This window comes from Onychostruthus taczanowskii, unplaced genomic scaffold, assembly GCF_017590055.1.
Source record: "Onychostruthus taczanowskii isolate IOZ18803 unplaced genomic scaffold, ASM1759005v1 scaffold21, whole genome shotgun sequence".
In the NCBI taxonomy this organism is placed as follows: domain Eukaryota; kingdom Metazoa; phylum Chordata; class Aves; order Passeriformes; family Passeridae; genus Onychostruthus; species Onychostruthus taczanowskii.
In genome coordinates, this window is record NW_024499351.1 from 11722675 (window position 1) to 11746152 (window position 23478).

General features: G+C 45.7%; 1 protein-coding gene across 4 annotated transcripts in view; it reads right to left on the minus strand.

Annotated features, from left to right (window-relative positions):
• The window catches only part of MDGA1 (MAM domain containing glycosylphosphatidylinositol anchor 1), a 140427-nt gene that overhangs the window by 55536 nt on the left and 61413 nt on the right, over positions 1-23478 (minus strand). For all 4 annotated transcript variants that reach the window (XM_041404427.1, XM_041404428.1, XM_041404429.1 and 1 more), the window contains exons 7-9: positions 20570-20839; positions 19846-20175; positions 16292-16585 (exon numbers count right to left, since the gene is read on the minus strand). In XM_041404427.1, the coding sequence (XP_041260361.1) occupies positions 16292-16585; positions 19846-20175; positions 20570-20839 (894 nt within the window). The remainder of the gene's footprint in view (positions 1-16291; positions 16586-19845; positions 20176-20569; positions 20840-23478) is intronic.

The following is a 23478-nucleotide window of genomic DNA, read 5'->3' on the forward strand; positions in this document are numbered from 1 at the left end:
CCACAAGACAATCCCTCCACAGCTGCTTTCCAAACAGGCAGGCAAAGTGAGAGGCAGCACAGCCAGAATCAGAAACATTGATTAAAAAATCAGACCTGCTGTAATGTTGGTGAGGTGGGACCAGAGCTGGAAAGGAGAGAGATCCAAGTCAGAAAGAGCTCAGTAGGGGAAGGAAGGCCATTCAAAGCAATTAATATAATCAATACTAACCAGCACTCCTTAATATGTTCACTTTGAAATCTGTTCACAGTAACAAACAGAAGGGATGCATGGGGCAAAGCTAGACCAGGAAGAGTTAATACAGTGGTTCACCATTCATCTACATAGTGGAAAGAAGACAAGCTTCCCCACACAAAACAGGCTGTTCCTCAGCTTCTCCTTCAGGCCTAGCAGGGAATTTGGACCAAGGATAAAGAATTCTGCATAGAGCCATGCTCAGTTCTCCATCACTTTGCTATCTGCTACATCAGAGTTCTGCTGCCAGTTGTTTAATATCCTGCTCTACTAACTGCCATCATTACCCCATTTTTCCATCCTTCACCCTTGATTGGTCTTGATTCATCTGAGGAAGATGACGACAATGAAAACGTAACTGTTCAGAAAGAGGCTGAAAGGATGCTTAAACTAAAAGATTTATGGCAAACACTCAGGCTCATAGATGAAACAGCTGAGGTCAACAGATATCAAAGCAATTTTTCCCATAAGAATTAATGTAACAAGGGGGGCAATGCATACAGGGACTCAAGAAATGCATGCAATTTAAAAACATGGGATCAGTATATATAGCACAGAGAAAGGAGAGGCAAGAACATTTTTTACTGTAAGCATTTTTACTGTCATTCTCTGGATGGTTACCGCTTCATCATTGTCATCATCATTTTCAGATGAATCAAGGTAGATAAAATCAATCATGGGCAAAGGATGGAAAAATGAGGATGGGTTCAGAAGGTCTTCAGATGAAATGGCTGAGGCTTTTCAGAGCAGTGACTGGCTTCAAAAAGCCAGGTGCCAAACAGCCACAATCTCTGCCATCTGTACATCCTGTTTTTCCCCTCCATCCTTCACACTATTACCTGCACGCATTTAAAATGTGTGACATCCATAAGGACCTTTGCCCAAGTCCTCCTCTTTTAATTAATTACTAAAAAAATATTTTATCTGTCCTATTAATACTGTCATAGCTTTTCATGAACATATCTTCAACAGATTGCTGGTCACAGAGAATCATCTCCCTGCACTTTATGCCAAAATATGCTGCCTGCCTTTGGAGACAGCAGAGAATCTGGCAGTCACATTTCTTCAGGAATGGGTGGTATCACCCACCTCAGAGAACGATATGGACTCAAGATGTAGAGGGCTTACTCCTGCATTGGAAACCTCCTGTCTTCTCTCAGTGCAGGCTCCGTGTTTCCCAAGGCACACCAGCCCTGCTGCTGAAGCAGGTGCAGTCCTGTAGCCCCTGTCTTTCCCTGCGTGAGGGAGACCACTTTTACCTCTGACACTCACAGATGCTGTGGGCTCCCAGAAATCACTTTTCCGGGCTCAGGGTCTCTTCTGCAGCAGAAGGCACAGAAAGGAGGCCAGTGAGAGAACTGGCAACCATTCAAGGACAGCAGCCTGCTCCTCAACCTCCCCATCTGGCTATCGGCTCAGTCCCATCTCCTCTGGACTTGGATCAGGAGAGCGAAGTCTATTAACAGTCTCATTCACACGATAAATCTGATCTGACATTCGATTTTCCATGACTAACCTCAAACTGGGCCAGTACAGCAGGAACTCTTTGGATGGGTAGTATCCCTGCAATGTGGTCACTTGCCTATCTCCTACAGACACTTCTTTGCATTGGCTGAGGAGAGCTTCAGCTGCAGCCAAGGTGATATGCAGGACAAGTGGGAAGGACACACTATTTCTTCTTCCAATTCTTGGATTTTGGTCCAACACATAAACACCTGAAGTTGGTTCCATAAATTTTCAGTATTCTCATTTTCAACTCTCCTGGGACACAAAAGTTAAGGCTGTTACCTTCTCATTCTGACCCACTGCATCAAGAGCTGAAAGTGGATCCTGGCCTGATCCAATCCATCAGCAATCATTCTGAGGGGTTGCACCAGCACACACTGCTATACAACATCCTGCTCCTTCTGCCCTCTCCATAATAAATAATAATGCTTCCCAAAATCAGCTATCCCAGGTAAAGAGGACATTTTAAACCAGTTTCATCAATGTTTGCTGAGACATCCCACCATAGTGGGCAGGAAGTAAATATAATTCTGCATACAGTTTTGGAAAGAACCTGCGTGGACTTAAATCTGGAAATATTTGTGGCTAAATCTGTGATACAAGCCAGAGATGTTGGAAAGACAACCTATGTCTGTTTGTAAGACTCTGGCTAGGTCTATGTACCCTTATCTGAATTCATCAGTGCAAAAATGGCAGACTAATAATGGATCATAAAAATCTTAAAAATTACACAGAAAGTAGTAAAATATCTACTTTCTGTAGAAAAGGGATCTTTTCTGTAGAAAAGGGAAAACTTCATCCAGCTGGGCCATTGAGGGGAAGTTTGTGATAGCAACTCGTGAACACCAGAGGAGATAAAATTATTCTGTACCCTTCATGCAAGCACTGCCTATGGAGGTACAAACCAAATCCTTGGGTCAACCTAAGCAGATGAAACCCCAGAACAGACAGCAATAAACCTTTTTATTCCTCAATGATTCCATAAAAAAACTCATGGAAGATGAATGTGGGATGCAACCTTCCAAGTTAAAAATGAATGATGATTAATATAGTTTTATGGGTCTTGGCAGACAAACCGGGTAGTGTTTGAGAAAGCAACAAGAAAAGTAACTCTCTTGTCATAACATCCTCAGGCTTTGGAAAGAACCTGGCTTGCTTCCACACAACAGACTAATTGAAGATGTAATACTACTCAAATTCAGCCCACATTAAGCAGATTAAAAACACATTAACTGAAAAAGTTCAAAAAGAAATTTTAAATGGCTGCACGCACCATTGGGATCTCTCTAGTGAGAGGGAACGCCTATTCTAGGAAGACATCTCTAGGAAGAACCCACATGAACCTCTTAAACCGATGCTAATTCACAAGGTCAGAGATCCAGAGAGCAGCTTGGCAAAGCTAAAGTATATATCAATTATATATATATATATATATATATATATATATAAAAATTATAAAGCACCCTGTTCAGGCTGTGTAGCCAACATCACACATAACCACCTTTAGTGTCTGAATGACCTCACATCTGTTTGCAGCTGGTGTGGCTGGGTGCACACTTTGGCACATGTGTGGCATGTGGCTTGGGCTGTGCTTCCTTCCCTCCCACACAAAGGCAGTGATAACTGACAATCACCATCCTTAAACCCCTGTGTCAATATGAGAACCAACATTTCGAGAAGATACAAAACACATAGCAGTAAACGACAAACTAAAGAAGTACCTCTTGCAGGACAATTCAGCTTGCCTGATGGAATAGTCTTTTGGGAACTTCATTCAATTTGTCCTGGACATTTGCAGATCCATAGAAAATTTGGGGTGGTAGGGATTTTTAAAGGTTATAATGTAAAGGTTCTTGAAAGAAAACTGTTGAGGAAAGAATGCGTGACTCTTGCAAGGAAAGAGACAATGACTCCAAGAGGAGCCTGAGTTAATGTAACCTATTAACATCAGCTTTCAGCTTAATTCTGTGGTCCAAATATGTCCAAATCCTTGGATGATTAAGCCAAAGCTCACTAAGCGTATTGTGAGATGGGCATCACATCTGCACTGGTGAGATAATTTTTGAAAGCCTGTTTAATACATGTGGCCATGCTGACAGAATGATGTTGAGAAAAAAATGAGAAGAGGGCTATAAAAATATAGGGCTGGAAAACATGCCTTGTGGTGAATGGCTAAAGAGACTCTTTCTGGATTGCATACTGAAAAGGCTGAGAGATTACTTGTTCTGGTGTCTGAGACTACATGAGGAAGAGACTGCTGATAACAAATAGCTCGTTATGTGAGAAGACAAAGGCATAAAAAGAGCTTGTAGCTGGAAACTGAAAGGAGACAGGCTTAGATTAAGTGATGACAACAGAACCATGAGAGTAAAAAAACATTGAAACAACTTACTGAGCAACACACCCTGAATTCTCTGTCACTTCAGGGTGTGAGGAGATGCTGCACTGAAAATGTACAAATAATCCAAATTTAGATGCACAAAGGTATACTCTCCTTGTTCCTCAGCTCCATCAGTGATAAGGACTATGCTTGGCATATAAATAAGTCTCCTGTCCAGACAAACAGCACAAAATGGTTAGAAAGAGATTCAAAGAGCTCTTGTTTTCTCATAGTGATTGGGAAGCTGGAGTCACGGCATTTTGGATAAGCAGATTGGAGCACATAAGCTTCCCTAAAGCTTATTTTTCCCAAAAAAATCCCAACACAAAACCCAGCTCTTTCCTCCTTTCTTTAGAATAGTTTCATTTGCATTTTTTCATTTATACATGTAAGTTGGTTCCTAGAAAGTCAATTAGTATGAAAACTTAGCCACTTCCATGCATAAGTTTGGACTTTTGCAGAGCCTCATTACTAGCAGCCAAAGCAGAAAAGAAAGATTTCCAAATCACAAAACCCAATTTTGAGTTGCTCTGTTTTCCTCTGATCGAGCCAACTGCTGCCATTTTCTTATCCCTTTAGATGTACTATAGTCTCTCCAGCAACCACCTTAGATGGAAGGCTGCTCACTTTCCCTCAAGCCCCATTTCTCTATTTTACAGCATACCAGAATGTTGGCTGAAGGGCCTGTATTATGCATAAACGATGAACTGCTCAGAAAATCCCAGCAGACTTAGCACTATTAAGCTCATCTATATTGCATTCAGTTATTAGATACTGTTTTCTAGCTTGTGATTAGGACAGCGGAGTATCTCCTTGCCATCAGCACTTTGTAAGGAAAATCCCTGTTCAGTGCAAATGCTACTGTCATTCATTCTTCTCTTGACCTCAAGCACAGCCACTGTTGGGAACCTCTATTAGTTTGGCACTCCCAACAATTCCTCCTGTGAAATGCTTGGCCAAATTTGCCCCAGAGTTCTAGCATATTTGCATGAGATTTGCAGCACCGGTTTCATCACCTGTGAGAGCAGGTCACAACAGATCAAGAATCTTATTTTTCCTTCCACCACTTTCCAGTCTGGGCTACCTGTAGAATTTGAGATCTCAGTCTCAATCCCAAATTGCCATTTTGGTCTAGCAGTAGGTTTAGGGTTCAGGGAACCATGAAGGCTACAGCTGCAGGGATACTGGGACTGGAAATGGCATGCCAAGTAGAGCACAACACTGCACCAACATTGATCTTTCTTAATCTGTGTCACCCATGGTACTGGTGACCTTAGGCTCTCTCCAAAGCTGTAATCAGTGGTAGGGTTCAAAGAAAAAAAATGCCTACAGGTCCAGGGATACTGGGGCTGGAAAGCCTGCATTTCCAGGAATGGAAATTAAAAAAAAACCCAGTCACAAGTGGTGTTCCCCAGTGCTCAGTGTCGAAGACAGCTCTGTTTAATCTTTATCAATTATCTGGATGAGAGGACTGGGGGCACCTCAGTCAGTTTGCAGACACACCAGTTTGGGTTGGAGCATCAATCTGCTGGAGCACAGGAAAGCCCTGCAGAGGGATCTGGACAGGTTGGATCAATGGGCTGAGACCAACTGTAGGACGGTCAACAACGTGAAGTTCCGGGTCCTGCCCTTGGGTCACAAGAACGCCTTGCAGCACCACAGGCTGGGGCAGAGTGGCTGGAAAGCTGCTCAGCAGAGAAGGACCTGGGAGTGCTGGTTTACAGCAGCTGAACATGAGCCAGTGTCTGCCCAGGGGGCCAGGAAGGCCGATAGCATCCTGGCCTGGACCATTAGTAGTGTGGCCAGCAGGAGCAGGACAGGGATTGTCCCCCTGTACTCGGCACAGATCAGGCCTCACCTTGAATCCAGTGCTCAGTTCTGGGCCCCTCACTACAGGAAAGATATTGAGGTGCTGGAGAGGGTCCAAAAAGGGCAACAGAGCTGGTGAAAGGTCCAGGACCTAAGTCCTACAAGGAGTGACTGAGGGAGCTGGGGTTGTCCAGTCTGGAGAAAAGAAGGCTCAGGGGAGATCCTATTGCCCTACAATTATCTGAAAGGAGGCTGTGGCAACATGAGGGTCAGTCTCTTCTCCAGGCATGTAGTGATAGGACAAGAGGAAACAGCCTCAAGTTGTGTCAGGGGAGGTTTGGGTTGCATATTAGGAAAAAATTCTTCACCTAAAGGGTGGTCAAGATTGGAATAGGCTACCCAAAGAAGTGGTGCATTCACCATCCCTGAAAGTGTTCAAAAAATAATTGGATGTGGCACTCCATGATATGGTTTGTGGCCATGGTGGTATTAGACCAGAGGTGATCTTGAAGGTCCTTTCCAATCTTATGGTTCTAAATGAACAGTCTCAGAAGTCAGCTTCTTACCAGTCAACAGTAACAAAAGTTTCCATGGTTTCCTGTGACCACGTGACCCTAGAAACAAGACTCTAAAATTAAACAAAATACAACAGGTAGGCATTCAAATAAGAAATGTAGGCATGGCTGTCAATTCCTGGGACCAATGATGGATTTGCAGGTTCATTACTGGGATCTTGAAAGAAAACCAACTGTTCTACCTCAAGTAATGGAGGCCAATTATATTTGAATCAGAAATAACAGCTGACATAAGGAAAGAGTGTGTGCACACTTGTGCTTATTTGTGTTTGCAATAGAGATGCAAAGAAGAATGGAAATCAGGAACTATATGAAGTGAAATAGGGTGAAAGGGGTGAATGTTGGAAATATGATTTCTGCTTATTGAGAAAACACTATTTGCTGGCTTCAAAGAAAAAACAGTTTCTTGCTCAGAAACTGGCCCAAGTGGAAAAGCCCAAAACTAGTCACTGAGCAGCTCCACAGAAAGCTCCTAAAAGTTCTATGATCTCAGCCTCCCTGTAAACAGAGCCCTCAGCCTCCCTGTAAAATATCCTAGCACAGAACTGGAAATAGGGAGACTCCCTGGGATGTAGAGAAGCCTGAGCACCTCTGAAATTTAATTCTCATTTAAACAGTTTCCCTGTAGGGGTGAATGTAATTAGTGCTGTTCCAGAGCTCGGGGTCAGGATGGTCACAGCTAATTCAAAACACAACCAGGATGCTCAGTTTTCTACTGGGGCTTCTGTTCATATCAGGAATCTCTCAGGGGCTTCCTTGCATAAGTCCCCTCCTCAAAAGTGGCACCACTATTCTGTGCATTGCTTCCACATGCCTGCCACAATCCTCCAGTCCTCCTGGGCTTGGGGAAATGGCTCTGCTCCAATGCCAGAATCTAGAGAGCAGGTGAAGAGTAGCATGGGATTCTGCTCCTGCATGGTCATAGGTACAGCATGACATGGTTCACAGCCCAAAAATCCTGACAGAAAAGCAAAGGCACAGGCACAATGCCATAGCACCATATAGCTCTCTCTGGAAAAGAGGCTGGGGGAAAAGGATCTCTGCTTCCCTGGCACAGGTCCTGTGTTAGGTCTGATGGCCTATGCTACCCTGCAGATGTGGACAGCTGTTTTCACTTCTCTGTGCCTCAGGCCCTTGTGCAGAGGCTGAGAGTTAACATGAGAAAATTAATAATCATTTTTGTTTGCTTGGTGACTTCCTGGTTTTCCTAGTGAGTTCTGGTCCATGACATCTCTCTCTCTCCAGCATCAAGAGGAAGAATTTGATAGGAACAAGCCATTTCCTCTTTTCCTGTCCTGTGACCCCATGCTCAAAACATGAGAGCTGACAGCAGGTCTCTAATTTGCTCCACCTTCCGCTTCCCTTGCCCCATGACTGCTGAAGCTAGTGTGTCCGTGTTTCAGCTGGCACAAAGTTAATTTTCTTCATAGTGGCTGGTATGGTGCTCTGTTTTTTGATTTAGCTACGGGGATGTACTTAGGATGAGAATAATTTTGACCATGCACTGATGTCCTAGTTGTTGGTAAGCAATGCTTTAACTCATGGACTTTTCACTGTCTTATGGTCTGCAAGTGAGCAGGTGCACAAGGAGCTGGGAGAGAGCATGGCCAGGACAGCTGACCTGAACAAACCAAAGGAATATTCCACACCCTAGAATGTCATGCCCAGTGTATAAACTGGGGGGAGATGGCTGAGAGGCACCAATTGTTGCTTGGGGATGGGCTGGGCAGCTTGGGGATGGGTCAGCGAGCTGTAAGTAATTGTACTGTGTTTCACTTATTTTTTTCTTGAGCTTTACTCGTCTTTTTTCCGTCCCCCCCCCATCTCTCTCTCTATCCTTCACATTACTATCATTACTCCTAATATAATAGTTTATTTCCATCACTAAATTGTTCCTACCTCAATCCACAAAGCTTTCTCTGTCTCTGCCTTGGCCAGGTTCCCGTGTCTCTTGGACCTGTACTGGGGCTGCACAGGCCCAAAGAGAAAGCAGCAGCTGCAGTGCCAGATTCACTGTCTCTGACCTACTGACTGGAGAAAAGCACATGGCAGAAGTACTCACAGTGTATGTTGCATCCCTGTGCAAACAGAAGCAGAGCTAGGACTACCTCTCCCTCCAGCTAGGCTGTCTTGATGCAATCTGGGAATCACCAGCTGTATTGCACTTTGGAGAACTTTGATACAGGTGGTTTTACCCATGGTCCAAGCCTAGACAACAGGACTCAAAAGCAAAGCAGTTTCCTCAGAACGGCAAGATGGGAAGCACTGGGAAAGTGTCTGACAGTCCTCTGGCAGCAGTATGCTCCTGTGACTTAAAGAGAAGCACGTATGTGGGTGAGACCCAAACATGCACAGCCTTGCAGGATGCTCAGCACAAAGCATTTGAGAGGATTCTGGAGTTGTTTCTTATCCCAACAAATTGATATATAGGTCCTACAGGGAAAATAGCTGCCATGGCAGGAAAACCTTAGAAGGAATGTCTGCATTAGAACAGTATGAGATTTGGTACTCAGCCCTGGAAGGGCCGCAGGTGAGCAAATATTTACAGAGAGATGACTAAGATTGTCTGCCATCCACCGTGTCTATACAGCTCTTGTCGCTCCCTTCCTGACAAAACTGTACAGCTTGAATGTGTCTCTCTCAATAAAATGAAGTTGCTCTTCCTGCAGAGTCTGGCCAAAAACCAGGATAATGGCAGATTATGGAATGTGTATTTGTTTCTCCCAACAATATCTGAGAAATGGATTAACCGATTTAAACCAGTTCTTTTCTGAACAAACAAATTCATCTCTCTAGGTGACGAGCTCTCACACAAGCTTTTACTCAGCCTATTATTGCAACCACAGAGGTGCTGAGAGATGAGCAATGAGCTGCACAGAAGCTGAATGTCAGTGCACGTGGGCTGCAATCTCACATAGCAGACCCAGGCTCCAGCTTTAAGGCGGGCTCCCGCCTTCCTGACGCGCATATCTGGGGATTTTCCTCTCTCCTTTCATGGTCTTTTACGCAGGGCACAGTGGGGAGGCCTCGCTGTACTTTGCATCTGACGTGTGGTGCCACAGACTGGACATGCCAGCTTTGCAAAATCTGCACCACAGCCTCCGAAATCCCCTTGCCATCTGGGCCTTTTTCTTTATGTCTCAAGTCTCTTGTATCTCCTGGCCACCACAGGGTGCAGACATGCTCTGTCAGACCAATTCAAATCAAAGAGGCAAATCAGAAAAGCTCTCAGGGCACAAGGGAGGCTTCCCAAGAAATCCGAGTGGCAGCACATGGGAACTTTCCCCACAAGGCAGCAAGCAGAGAAGAGGGCACAGCTCTTGCACGGTAAGACCCAAATTCAGACCAGCCAAAATTCATACAACTTCTTTACCCTGTGAAATATGGGTTGTTTTTTTTTTTGTTTTTTTTTTTTTTGTTTTGTTTTGTTTTGTTTTGTTTAAAGCTGGATATAACAAATGCTACAAAAAAAAAAAAAAAAAAAAAAAAAACCAAAAAAAAAAAAAAAAACCAACAAAAAACAACCCAGCACTGGGAGTCCTGGGGTTTTGCTGTATGAAAATAAAGGCATTCCAAAGAAGAAGGCTTTAGCTAAGCATCCTTAGCCAGACTTAAAGCCATGAGGCCAGGAGAGCAGGACCAATGAGTCCTACACAGTCGCTTTTGGTACAAGCCCATGTGAGGACCCAATCCTAAAGTGATGCAAGCACTGTCACAGACTCCATCTATCAGGCCCCAGGACCAATACATGGTAATTGTTATGACAAATCTGAGGCCAGCTGTAAGTGTCTGTGATTATTACTTTGCTTTGAACTGCGGCCATTTGGGTTTACAGTCATGACAGAGTAAAACTTCAGCCTGTCCTGAGACTGACAACTCTAATTAGCTATTAGCAGCCTGGGCACTGGAAAGCAGAGTGAGCAATCCTAATGCCATATCACCCAGGACAGGGCTGCGTGCACAAACACGAGCTCTAAGGAGCTTAATCCCAAACACGATCCTGCAAGAAAAAAGTGTGTTGACAATCAGGAATGAAATCCTCTGCTCTTAATAAGGGGAGCAGAGGGGTGCTGTGTACTGAGAGGAATGCAGAAATTACATGTATACTTTCAGTTCAGTCACACAAACCTCTGTACAACTTATTTGGGGATAAGCAGGAAGGATTTCTGTCAAAGTGAAACCTAACCACCAGGTCAGGCTTTGTTCAGACTGGTGGTTCAATATCATGCCCATTGCTAAGAATTATTTTATTCTTTCTACCAATTAAAGTCTCTAAATTTGCAAACACTGAACTTCCAGAAGGCACAGTTTTCCTTTGGCTTTGAATACAGACACACTTGCTCCAGAGTATCAGGTCATTCTTAAACCTTTGATGGTGTAAAATGAACCAGAACACACCAGAGTTCTAGCTGGCAGGAGAGCCCAAGGTTTCCTTCTTTTGCCAGCAACACGTGTGCCATGGAGAACAGCCATAATGAAACATGAATTAAGGAGTAGGAAAGCTCCAGCCACTACAAGAGCAGCAAAACCATCTTCTGCGCCCAAGTTAGCCCCTGAACTGTGCTCCTCAACTTGGAGGAGGGTATCAGGATGAATTTCACCAATGAAAATGATGAAGAAAAACAAAGCAGTCACTATAAATAAATACACTCAGAAATTAAACCAACCAGGTCTAAAATTCTTAGCTGGCTCTATAGTGCAGCTCACATGGCCAAGCAGCAAGACAGATAAACCAGCCACAGACAGAGGGGTCAGCTCTGGCCCCTGACAGCCTCATTTCTCTTAGACTCCCTTCATAGCAGGGAGAGCTGCAGGGAGCTCTTAGGAGCCAAAAGCTCCCTCTTAGCCACTCTGCAAAAACATCTCCATGGCCAAAACACGTCTCAGGAGCACTTTTAAGAGAGCAGTTAATATCCAAGCTTATATTTCAGGAGGGGGCAGGGCACCAGCAAGAAGCACTGACATTGAGCTATGGCTTCAACAGCTGATCGAAACAGTTTAATGCATTTCCATTTCCAGTTGCATGGAGCCAGCAATGTTTCTTACTTATTTACAGTATCACCCCTCCCCTGCTCCCCGCTCTTGTGTTTGCTACATAGATAACATGGGAAATTGATGCTGACTATCGCCTGCCTGATGTACAGCACTGCCGATGGCTTCAGCAGGATTTTAAAGAGGAATGAGTCAACAGTGTGTGACCAGGAATAACATTTGCCAGAGTGTGAGCTTGAATAGGAAAACATATCTGTGCCCACCTGAACATTAGTTAAAGTGACAGTGGCAACAGATGCCCCAGCAGGTCGTGTTCTGGCAGTCTTCCAGGTCAGGGCAGAGCCAGCCCTGCTAGCCACCAGCCCTATAGCAATGCCTGTGTCTAGGACTATAAATGGCTCCTGAAGTCCTGATAACCATCCCTCCAAAGGGAATGCCAGTCTGCTTTCCTGATTGCACCTAACATTCACTATGCTTTGAAGATAAAGCACAATAACCCACCTGCTGCCTAATGTGGCAGAATTTTATCTGAGGACAGTAAGCGTAATTCTTTGGAGACCAGTCACAGATGATTGTGGGCTATTACTTTAGATCCAGAAGAAGTAAATTCAGAGGTCATGCTATTGCAGAGAAGGAGATACTCAGGTGAATTCCTTTTCTAGTGTTTCTTCCTGCAAAGATTTTTTCTACTGCATGATCCCAACACGGGAAACGGCCAACTTTCAGACTTGACTATTGAAAACAAAGTCAGTCAGCCCTATATAATTATCACCCTTTCCTCCTACTCTTCTTTCATTGGGCACTCAGACACCAAAACCTCTGCGAAAGACAAAAATGGCAGCAGCAAAACTCTGCTTATCTCATCTTCAGAACCTGGTGAAGTAATTAACAGAGGACACAGGTGCTCTTCTACCAGGCTTTGATGGTTATCTAAAGAGGGAGAAGCCATTCAGATGGTCAAGTGTGGGCCTGAGACAGCAAGTAGTGAGTGCTGTGAAGGAGGATAAACCCATCTGCAGGAAAATATGGGTATAGATGTATTGAGGATCAGGTGGGATGAGGAGTGCAGGGCTGAGCTGGACTTGGATGGAGCCGTGCAGTAGTTTACGAGATGTTGTTCAGGACTGTCAAAGCATCAGAGCTGACATAATGTTATTCAAGCAGTAAAATGTCGTAAGATTGAAATTTTCATCATACTGTTTTATGAGGCTCTAACAGAGAAAATGTCATTCACCATGGCAAGACAATCACCTCAAGGGCTACCTCTAGCAAGAGCCAGAGCTTAAAGTCACTACTAACCTTTGTAATTCCTGCAAATACTGCTTTGAGCAGTCTTTCAGGTTCCATGGCTAACACGTGTCTTTCAGTTTTTTGTTACATACTTGCCAAATTAGTATCTACCTAGCATCCTTTTCACTGATCCACACATGCATGCTTTCTTTCCTCTTCTCATACACAGCAGCTCAAATGACACTACCAAGTTCCAAAACCCAGACTGCTGCACATTTTCAAGCCCAATGTGTGTTTCACAGCCTTAGACCAGTTCCCCTACACAGGGTGGCCCAGCTCTAATTTTAAACATACCTCTGCAGAGGATTCATTTTTCTTATGGGATTTTCTACAAGTACCTGGTCATGAAAAAACCCCTTGATAACAGCATCAATGATAACATTGATATTATTAACAGCACTCTGCCACTCCATTAATATTTTTATTTCAGGACTTCAAAGTGCTATGTTTATTATGCTCCACAAATCTTTGATTAGATGGGTGAGTTTTATTCCTGTTTTGAAGGTAGAGGAAAAAAATGACAAGACATTGCCAATCCAAGTGTAGATGCCCAGGAGTTCTGACAAGACCAGTCTCTCGTGATAACCATTATACAACATTTCTTGATCTTAAACACAGAGATATAAGGCTGCACAGACTTTCATAAACTTATTAATCTTTCAAAGCTTTACACTACAGACCAAGAAGTCCAGGGAACAGATCATCCATCCTGTCAGAGAGCTGATGACAGATAATTTCAGCTCATAAGCTAAAAGAAAAGCAATTTCTTCTGCTTTCTAAATACAAAAAGAAAAGCAGCTTTTTCTGCTTTCTAAATACAAAAAAAAAAAAAAAAACAAAAAAAAAAACAAAAAAAAAAACACCACCACCAAAAAAACCTAAAAAGTTTAAACACCTTTTTTTGACAGCTGACTTCTTTTTGCCTTCTTATTCTCCTTCCACTATTGCAGTGCAGTTGGAAAAGCCTATTTCTGGACTAGTTTGTTACAACACAGCACCGTATGCATGAGGATGAAGGGAGAAAACCAAGGGAGAGGGGAAACACAGAAACAGGTTCTGACATCTAATCAGATCTGCTGTATTGATTCTGCGGCTTCGGCTTCGGAGCAAATGAGAGGAGCGGCCGCGTTGCCAGCCGCACAAACAGGCGGCTGCATGCGCGCACACGCGCGGCCGCGCACCGCTCCCGCCGCTCCGACGGCAGGCGCGGCTGCCCGCGGCGAGGGAAGCGCTCATCACGGGGGCTGCAGGAGCCGCACGATCCCCATTTCCAACAAGATGAGAATTCCAGAGCAAGCCACCGAACTAATGAGCTGCCCACGCTGGAAAGCTGTGTTTCAATTAACCACAGCAGCCCCTGCCGCACCCACGTCCTTCCAGCAGCGTGAACAAGGAGGAGAGGGATAAACAGGGACGGTGTTGTTTCTGGGTCTGTTTTCTGCATGAAGGGAAAGGGAGGAGGCTGTAAAAGGGACGAGGGCAATTCTTGCCCTACTTTTTGGTTTGCAGTTTCTTTTTCACACTAATGGAAGGGGCAACCGACAGCACTGAAACCAAAGCTGCCTGCTGAGACACAGAACAGGCAGTGCCACCATGAAGTCCTTCCACGTTCTCCAGGCAGGAGGAGACAGCTCAGGCATACCAGCTTCCACTAAGGGTACACAGAACTGATTGACAAGGGAAGAGGCTCTTTGGGTGGGCTGGCATGTGGACTATATGACCATTACTTGGGCAAAATCACAATAAAGCATTGCTTTGCCATGGGATGAGCTATAGGAAGAGCATGTTCAGCTACCCTTTACAGAGAAGTTCATCACATCTTTGCTTTCTTGAGGGTTACATCATAGTCCCTGCCGCAGACAGCTTCTGGCTTTTACCTACCATCTTTCTCGTGTGGGGAATCATGTCCTATCCCTTCAGCCCAAGATTCAGGTCTGTGATCCCACTCCAGACCACCTAGTATGACTGAATTCATTCCAAGCTCAGCACTGCTGCTCCCTCTGCAGGGGCAGTGAGGGTCAGGCGAGGTCCACACAGCTTTCAAACAGCAACACCAAACCGGGGACACCAGCCAGTCTCATGGTTCTTTGCTCCCAAGTGAAATTTTGCTGTATCTGTCATTGTCTCTTGATGTGACCAAGAGTCACCTTCCTTGCCATGTCCTTCCAAGTCCCGTATGACTGAACCAGGCTGTCTTCCTCAACACCTCAAACCAAGACACATTTTCATCCTGCTTAAGGGAAGCTTCTCCACACATACTTACCTGCATGGAAATCTTCACACATTTCCCTATCTCATCCTGTAATCTAAGCCCTCCATGCTCCTGAATAGACAGAGATAATTTTAAAAGGGGCTCTTCAAATACTCAAAGTGCCTGCAGAATTTCACACACCTCTGTTATTGCTGTGCTCCCAGCAGCTCACATCTGTGAGCAGTTTGTCTGGTTGGTTTCAGCCAGGTTGTATGCTCTGGTCTCACTTCTCTTGTTCCTGGGGAGCGAGCTTGGGAGAAGTGTGGCAGCATTTCTAATGAGTGCTGCTGTGCTATGTCTGGAGGCTTGTCAGTCACAGCCCACAGGCAGCATGCCCAGGTGTAAATTAACCTGTTCCCTGCCTGCCACACACCTGCCAGATCTGCGCTGCTCAGAGTACTCTGCCAGTGTTCAGCAATTGCACTGCACTAATGGGACAAGATCTGCAGGGAGAGCCAAGGCATTTTATCTGGCTGCCTTCCCCCAGTCTGATTTCAAGTCTTGTAAGAGAGAGCACAGACTGCTGCATGTCAAAACACACCTCAACAGCTGTGGGAGCTGAGCAGGCACTCACTCCTCTGCAGGGAGAAACCACTGCAGGGTAAGGATGGAGATGTCACCCAGTGCAGCATCCCTCCCTCTGTGTTCACCTCTGTGTACAGATACTGCCTTCACGTGGAGCTGGGAGAACCACCCATAGCTGAAATCACCCCATACACCTGCTAAGTATTAGCTTCCTGTTACTTACAGCCTGGTTGTATGAAAACCATTTGGGAGTATACATTCCCTGTTACCTATCACTGCTTTTCAGGCAAAATGATTCAGGCATATCCAGGGGTAACTAAGTTGAAGAAAGCGTTGTGGTGTGGAAATGGTCTAAATAACATTCATTTTCCACTTTTTGAGTTCTTGACTTTACAAACTTACAAACACATCCTGAAGGTATGTTACACACATGTAATGCACATAAACACACCTGGTAAAGTTGCACTCATCCCCAGATGCCGAAATAGAAACCACTGTCCACAAAAACATCTGGCACCTCTCCCTTCCACTTGCAACATGCTTGCCATATGGTGCCCTGTCCTTAGCCTCGTGTAGCCTGACCAATTAAATATAAACAGTTCAAGGGTCCCCAGACAAAAGAGATATGTCTGCTCAGCCCAGTAAGAAAGGTCAGCTCTGTCTAGCCCCCAGGCTTTTGTGTACACAGGCATGCAGGCAGGCACTCCAGCACTGTATGGCTGTACTCACACTGCACGTTGAGCTGCACCAGGGCTTCCCGGGGTCTGATGTTAAATCCATTGTACCTGGCTGTCTGACACTTATAAGTCCCGCTCATTTCTCGGCTCACACTCTCCAGGTGCAGCTTCCCATCATATGTCTCCATTGTCATTGTCCCTGAAGGCATGGGGGCTTCCTTGTCTACCCGGGACCAGATGATGGGTGGCTTCGGCTTTCCTCGAACCTCGCACTGCAGCTCGGCCCTGGAGCCTTCCCGCACAGTGATGGCAGACTGACCCTTAGGGACACTGATTGTTGGTGGCACTAAAAGAGAGACAAGAAGGCAATCATTTTATACTGCATTTTCAGCAGGTAAGGAATAGTCTTGAGATGCTTCTGATTAAGTCACACCAACAGCCTTGAACTCCAAAGGTTTCCACTCGACACACTGCAACTCCTCTATGAACACCCTGTCCATGCAAGTTATCCTGCAGGGTCTGTAGCTTCAGGGTACCAAGGAGGATACCAGACTTTCCAACAGTGTGTCCCAGTATCAATGCCAAGAGCCAGTTGTATTGGGGCAGACTCCAGACTCCTACCCTCTGTTTGCAAAATGCTATCCAGCTGCAGGGATAGCATCAAGGAACACAAAGGCAAAAGCCTCTTTGATCCATTTCTCAATTTGTGGTCAGTGAATTTATCAAGTGGAACTGCAGTTTTTTGGCCAAAAATAGAAGTCATATCTGCTGAGGTATCTAGACACCTTATGCAGGTCAGACCAAAACCAAGACTTAAAGGATAACTGCTTGTAGATCCCATCTCCAGCCTTCTCAGAGGTCCAAGATCCCTGTTTGTTCCTAAACCACAGCAAGGAGTCAGCTCTTTTTAAGTGTCTTTGTTTATTTTACTTTTATTGCATATTTTACTTTTATTATTTATTTTGTTTTTATTGGTGAATGCACTGTGAATTTCTCACACCAACAAACCTCTGCTCATCTGAGTGACAGATGGGTCCCAGCCACAATCACTCCTGGCATCCCTTCGAGGCTGGGAAGAGCTCACCCAGCAGAACTGCTGCCAAGCTGAGGCTAGAGTTGGAGGCACAGTAACATTCAAAAGAAACATCCAGCTATCATCTGACAACCAAAACTTTGCTGATAAACAAAGCTTAAAAGAAATCCAGTGAATACAGGGTACAGAGAGTGGGAATAGGCTGACTGTTCACATCCCCAATTCCACCAAGAACTCGGGAAGGGGATTTTTGTGCTAAACCACATGTAATATTGACAATTTATTTGTGCTAGACTTTAGAGTCAACAGTTCAGCTGAGGTAAATATGGTCACAATCTATTCTGAAAGCTCCTTTTTCAGCCCTTCCTGCTGACAGTGGCAACACTTGGATTGACACTTCCATAACTGCAAGGGCCATGTACTTCGTTTCCATTTAAATCAAAATATAGGCCTACAGAAGCTGTAACAAGCTGGTCTGACCAACATTAGCTCAATTCAGCTCCAGCAAAGGAAAGCGTGCTATGGTAATTGTACATGTTACAGCCTGCAGCTCTTCATGAACAAATTTAGGATGGATCCAGCCTAATCTCCCTCTGCAGTGATCTCCCTATGCAACACGGAGGCTACATTTTCAATTTGCAGGTCTCCCGTGGGCTGGGGAATCTCATCACACCCTGTCCTGCACGGCGTGAAAGGACGGCAGCACTTTCAGTGCTAACGCTGCCAGCAGCCGCTCACCTGGTGAGCAGCAATTTTCTCCACAGGTAAAGTTGCAAATTGCATTTGAAGGTTTTGGTTTTTTTTTAATTAAAACTATCACCTTGGAGCTGCTCGGTGGAGGCAGTCACTTTGATGAGCTCAGGCTTTGCTCATCTGGAAACATGGATCCACTGCTGCTGTCCTCTTGCTCTGATCCTATGGAGCAAGGTGTTTTATATGGGAATCACATGTTGGAGGTGGCTTGTTGCTGATTTTGGGGATGTTGCATGTTGGACAGCCTTGGCTGCTGCACGGAGGGCTGCTCCAGTGGGGATGGCTGTTTTCATTCACTGGGACACAAAGTGGTCCTGCTGGCCCAGGCTGCCAAAGAGAGGCTTCTAAATGCCCCAGGCTGCCCTCCTTGCTTTCCTCATTGGCAGCATCCACACAGGCACATGGGACTCACTCTCCTCCATACAAGCACAGGCCAACCTGTCACCACAGAACCTCCTTTAAGACAGCAACTGGCTGGTGCTTGGACCAACACCTGCACTGTCAGACACTGCCAAGCCTCTTGGTGGAATCATCCCGTGTCTCCCAGCTCTTCACAGCCTCCCATCCTTGCAGTCTTAAACACAACTGCACTCTGCCACCTAGTGATCTTGGGCAAAAAGAATTGTTCTAGGTGGTATCAGCCATGCCAGTTTAGGAAAGACAATTTTGCACCAGGACTGGTGAGTTTTGTTCCCTCTTGGTATAACAGGGTTGGTGCTGGCTGGCATGGAGAGGTCCTACCTTCCATGGCTGTCCTCAGAAAGGAAGGACCTTCTTCAATGTTGAGTGGATCCATGTCACTGTCAGGGCTCATTCTCCAGGCTGCCAACAAGAACTGGATGCAATCCTATCAGGAGCAGGCTGGCCCCAGTATTTCTAATGGGAGACAAGGGCTTCCCAAAGCACCAAGATTAATTGCAGCACTTTTTTCTGGGGAGCTGAAGTGAACAGCATCCAGAATCAAGAGTGAGCTCAGCCTGGCCTGTGGATCCAGCACAACCAGGGACTGAAAAATAACATTCTGTGAAGGTGCAGGTCAAAATCTGTTGACAGCTGACTCCCCTGAGGAGTCTTCCATCAGATTACTAATGCAGTGTTTTTTGTACTGCACCCTCATGGTCCTGGAAAGGCAGCACAATGACATGGATGAAATGGAGAGCACAGCTGGACCCACCATTTCCGCAGAAACAGAAAGACAGCCCTGAGACTCTACATTTTAGTCCCCAGCATGACTGACAAACACTGACATATTGTCCAGTCCTTACTGGGCCACGGGGTGAAGCTCTGACCCTGATTTTAGGGGGAGGCATTTATAACACTGGCACTCCTACAGAGAGGGCCCAAGACAGGCTGCATTTTCAATCCAGCAAACATTAAAAGTCTTCAGAAAAATTGTATCCTGGACACAATGCCAAAGAAAAGAAAGAGCAGCTTTCTTTCTCTTTTACTCTCTTCTAACCAAAGGGGCACTCAAAATTTGCTGAAATACCACCACTTCTTCCTTCCTTCACACTGTGGAGGTTTGTTTGAAAATCACACTGTAAATCTGCCTCTGTAGCTGGAGTGCACTTTGGACTTTTCATAGGGAGAAAACATAAAGGAAGATCTACTTGGTACATAATACATCTGATAGATAAGTTGTAACTATTACCCATCTCTCCTCTGAGCCAAGTGCTTGCCTGAGGATGTAAGACCTTTCTCCACTAGCATTCAAGATATGCATGTGAAATTCTTCAAAAAAGCCAGAGGCATAGGGCTGTGGGGCAGCCAGTGATGCCAAACACTCCTCTGGGGTCCCTACCTGCCAGAGGGAGGCTCACCTGTCTCTGAGGAGATGTTCACCTCCACACTGAGGTCAGGAATGGGTGCTCCCTGGAAGGTAGCCACACATAGGTAGGTGCCATAGTCACTGAATCTCAGGTCAATAATCTCCAAGCTGCAGGTCACAGGTGGGAGCTCAGGGTCATTGCGGGTGATGAGCAAGCGGTCTGAGAACCTGGCTGGTTTTCCATTCTTGTACCACGAATAGACAACCTTCTCCTGGGGGACAGCATCTACATGGCATGAGAGCTTCAAGTCCTGCCCTAACTGGATGGTCTCGCTCTCTTTGATCACATCAGGAGTGATTTGGAATGTGGCATTCTTCATGGCTGAGATGAACAGAAGTGCAAAACTGGTTAGGGATATCAAAGTATCTCGCATGGGACAGGAAAACTGTTCTTTGCTCGTCAGGAAGGCAACATTTTCATGCAAAATCTGCCCAAAGACCTCTCCCACTTAGGTTCCCACAAAATGCCCCAAGGGACCTCACATTTGGCACTCTGGGATCATCCAATTCAGGACAACGCTACAGCCCAGGCTGAAGCTGCAAGCAGTGCTTGCACAGCCATCGGTCTGTGAGCAGAGAAACTTGCACAGTCACTTCTCCAGAATATTAATTACTACTAAACATCACATCCGCCCTCAGCTGTGCAAGAACAGCCAGGAGGAATGCAATTCCCCCACTCCCTGGAAACACATGCTCAGAGAGAAACAGCAACTTACACCGCACCAGCAGGTTCACAATCTTCTTTGCCGGGTTCCCCACATTGTTGATGGCCGTGCAGTTGTAGTAGCCCGAGTCCTCCACGCGGATCCTCCAGATGGTGAGGTTGCCTCCTTGCACAAGGCTGTTGGGAGGCATTGGGCCAGGAGAGTGGGACCAAACCACTTCTGGCTGTGGGTCACCACCCGTCAGAGAGCACTGCATAGTGATGTTGTCACCAGGGTTGACCACCAGAGTCTCATTGACAGACAGCTTTAGAGCAGGTGGGGCTGGAAAAGCACAAAGAGGGACACTTCAGAGCTTGAGAAGGACTCATCCACTTGCCTGTGCACAGATTCATACTTTTTATGATTTTTTCTTGTTGATGGCTGGTTTGAGTAGGGGCAGCTGGAACGATCTATGAATTGATTACAAATATGAGATGTTTGTGAATCTAAGGTATGATCATTATCATATCTTTGAATGAGAACACTCTGCTCTTTTATGGCTAGGAAACAGAGCAGGCAGGACCTCACATTGCCCCAGAAAGCACCCTACCAGTAGTGTTTAGGACTGGGGCACAAAGCAGGTATGACATTTTATCAGTGCTCAATGCAGGTTCTCTATGGCTTCAGGATGCAGGTCAGAAGAAAAGTCTGATAAACCCACTCTGCACATATAGGGGTGGCAAACAGGAAACATTTGGCAGTGAAAAACCCAAGGTCTGAGGTTTCAGGCCACTGAACAACTGCAGCTGGGTGTAAGGGCAATGGAAACCTTTGTAGCCTTGATGGCGAGGTGAAGGAGAAAGGATAGCCTCAAAGGAGCCTGCTTGAGCCCAACACTCCTTGTGCTCAAGGACAGCTGGCATTAAACCCCTCCTCTAATTCAGAGTTTCCATCCCAAGAAGCAAGCTTTAGGGAAGGTCTACCATTGAAAAAAGCTTTCCTTAGCTCTCCCATGATACGCTTCTCTGTCTCTCACACCCAACTAGATATCTTGGAGAGGCAAAGGCTTTGCCAAGCAGATAGTCCTTGCAGCTTGGAGACTGATATGGAGGACCAGGGCCTGTCTGCACCTTAACAGACCATTAACAGCAGCTCTCAACCGGCTCTTCATCTCCTTGACCTCCTCAGGTGTTTAATATGCTTTTCTGTACACCTGGGAGCCATCACAATCAGAGCATTTCTTCTTCACATTCAGCTGAGTTGAGACTGATTCAGAGTGTCTACACAAGCTCTCCATTGAACACCCTAGTACCTGTTTTTTGGTTTTGTTTTATTTCATTTCTGCACCCTTCTCACTACAGCCTCCTCTAGGAACTGATCCAAAATCCTTCCCTTTGTATTCTCCATTTCATTCCATGAAAAGTCTTTCAAAGCCTCTATGAGCACTATGACTGGCTCCATCCAGACAGAACTGAGAAAGCAGCAGTCCCCAGCAAAAAACCAGGGAGTATGTTTTAAGTAACAGCCATAATAATGCAAAATAAGACATTGTTCCATATTCATGAAGTCTGATTTAACAGCATCATTATTTCTGCCTCTTCTCTCCCTGGACCCTGTGTTAATGAGCTGTGCTGGATTTGTGTTGGATCTCTGAATTACAGTCCATACAAACAAGGCAAGGAGGACTCTCCTCTCCCAGCACCGGCGCCATAATTTAGTAGCACAACTACTGCCATGCTGGGATATTGCTTTGGTGTACTGAATATAATGTCCTCCCTGACCACTGCACATGCCATTTGTGTCAGAGGGGGCCAGCTATGCCTAAGGAAGAAGGTGGCTCTTCTTCTACCTCCTCTGGCCATTTTGAAGCCAGTGGTTGGAGCCTTTGAATTTTGGAAGGCCACAGCCTGAACTCAAAGAGACTTTGTCAGATCTCTTTGCAGGAGTCTTGTAAATAGTGTGCAAGGATTAATGCTTATTAAATAGCCAAGGAAGGATTTGTACATCCTCACCAAGATCCAGATGGTTTCATGAGACAGTATGAAGCCCAGAAACACAATAGCTCAACTCACCGTAGTTGGGCAGGACACATTCCTGTCACTAACTCAGTGTAGCTGACACCAAATAGCTGTTCCTGCCCTCGGACATTGAACTGGTCTGAGGTTCACAGTGCACAGACAAACTGGCAGATGCAGCATCTTGCCTGGGAATCTCCATCCATCCCTGTCAGAGACAGAGAAAGCCTGAGACCAGCTCATGTCCAGAGAGAAGGTGTCAGAGCTGGGGAGCACAAACCAGAGGTCCTGCAGGCTCTGGTTAAGATTTAGGGGTTTTTTGCAGGTTTAGGGTTGGATATGCAAATATCTGACCCACAATCATCTTGCCCAGCTCAGGGCAAGGCAACATGTTGAAAAGGTGACATGCTGGTGCAAGCACTGCATGAGGGCAGGCTGTGTGTGCACACATGAACGAGGCAGGGAACTGCAAATCTGCCACCTTGCTCCAGGAAGGAAGCTCCCACGACATGCTCCAGAATGGAGCCTCGGCTGTGGCAGCCTGCGTGGGCTACCACTCCCCACTCCCACTCCCGTCAGCAGACAGAGGTTAACAGACTGCAGACATTGTTATGCAGAAGATGATTCTCATTTATTTGTAACCTGTGGCAATTCCTTTTGTTCTTGGCTCAGAAAACCTGCTGGCAGAGTCTGCCGAGCAGCGAGGGGACCATTAAAAACAAAGAATCGCTTTCATTTCCCTTTGAAGTCCAATTTGCTGCAGTAAAACTGCAGGAGAATTAACCAGCTGGGCTTCTTAATTTTGCAGAAACTGAGGCAGGGGGAAAAGTCAGGCTGACCCTGCTGGAGCAGGAGAGGGCAGCCTGGTGGTGAGCTGGTCCTGTGGCTCTGTGGACCCAGCCTGCTGCTCTGGAGCCAGGCAACAGCAGCAGAACAGAGAGGGAGCAGGGACATCTCCTTCCCACT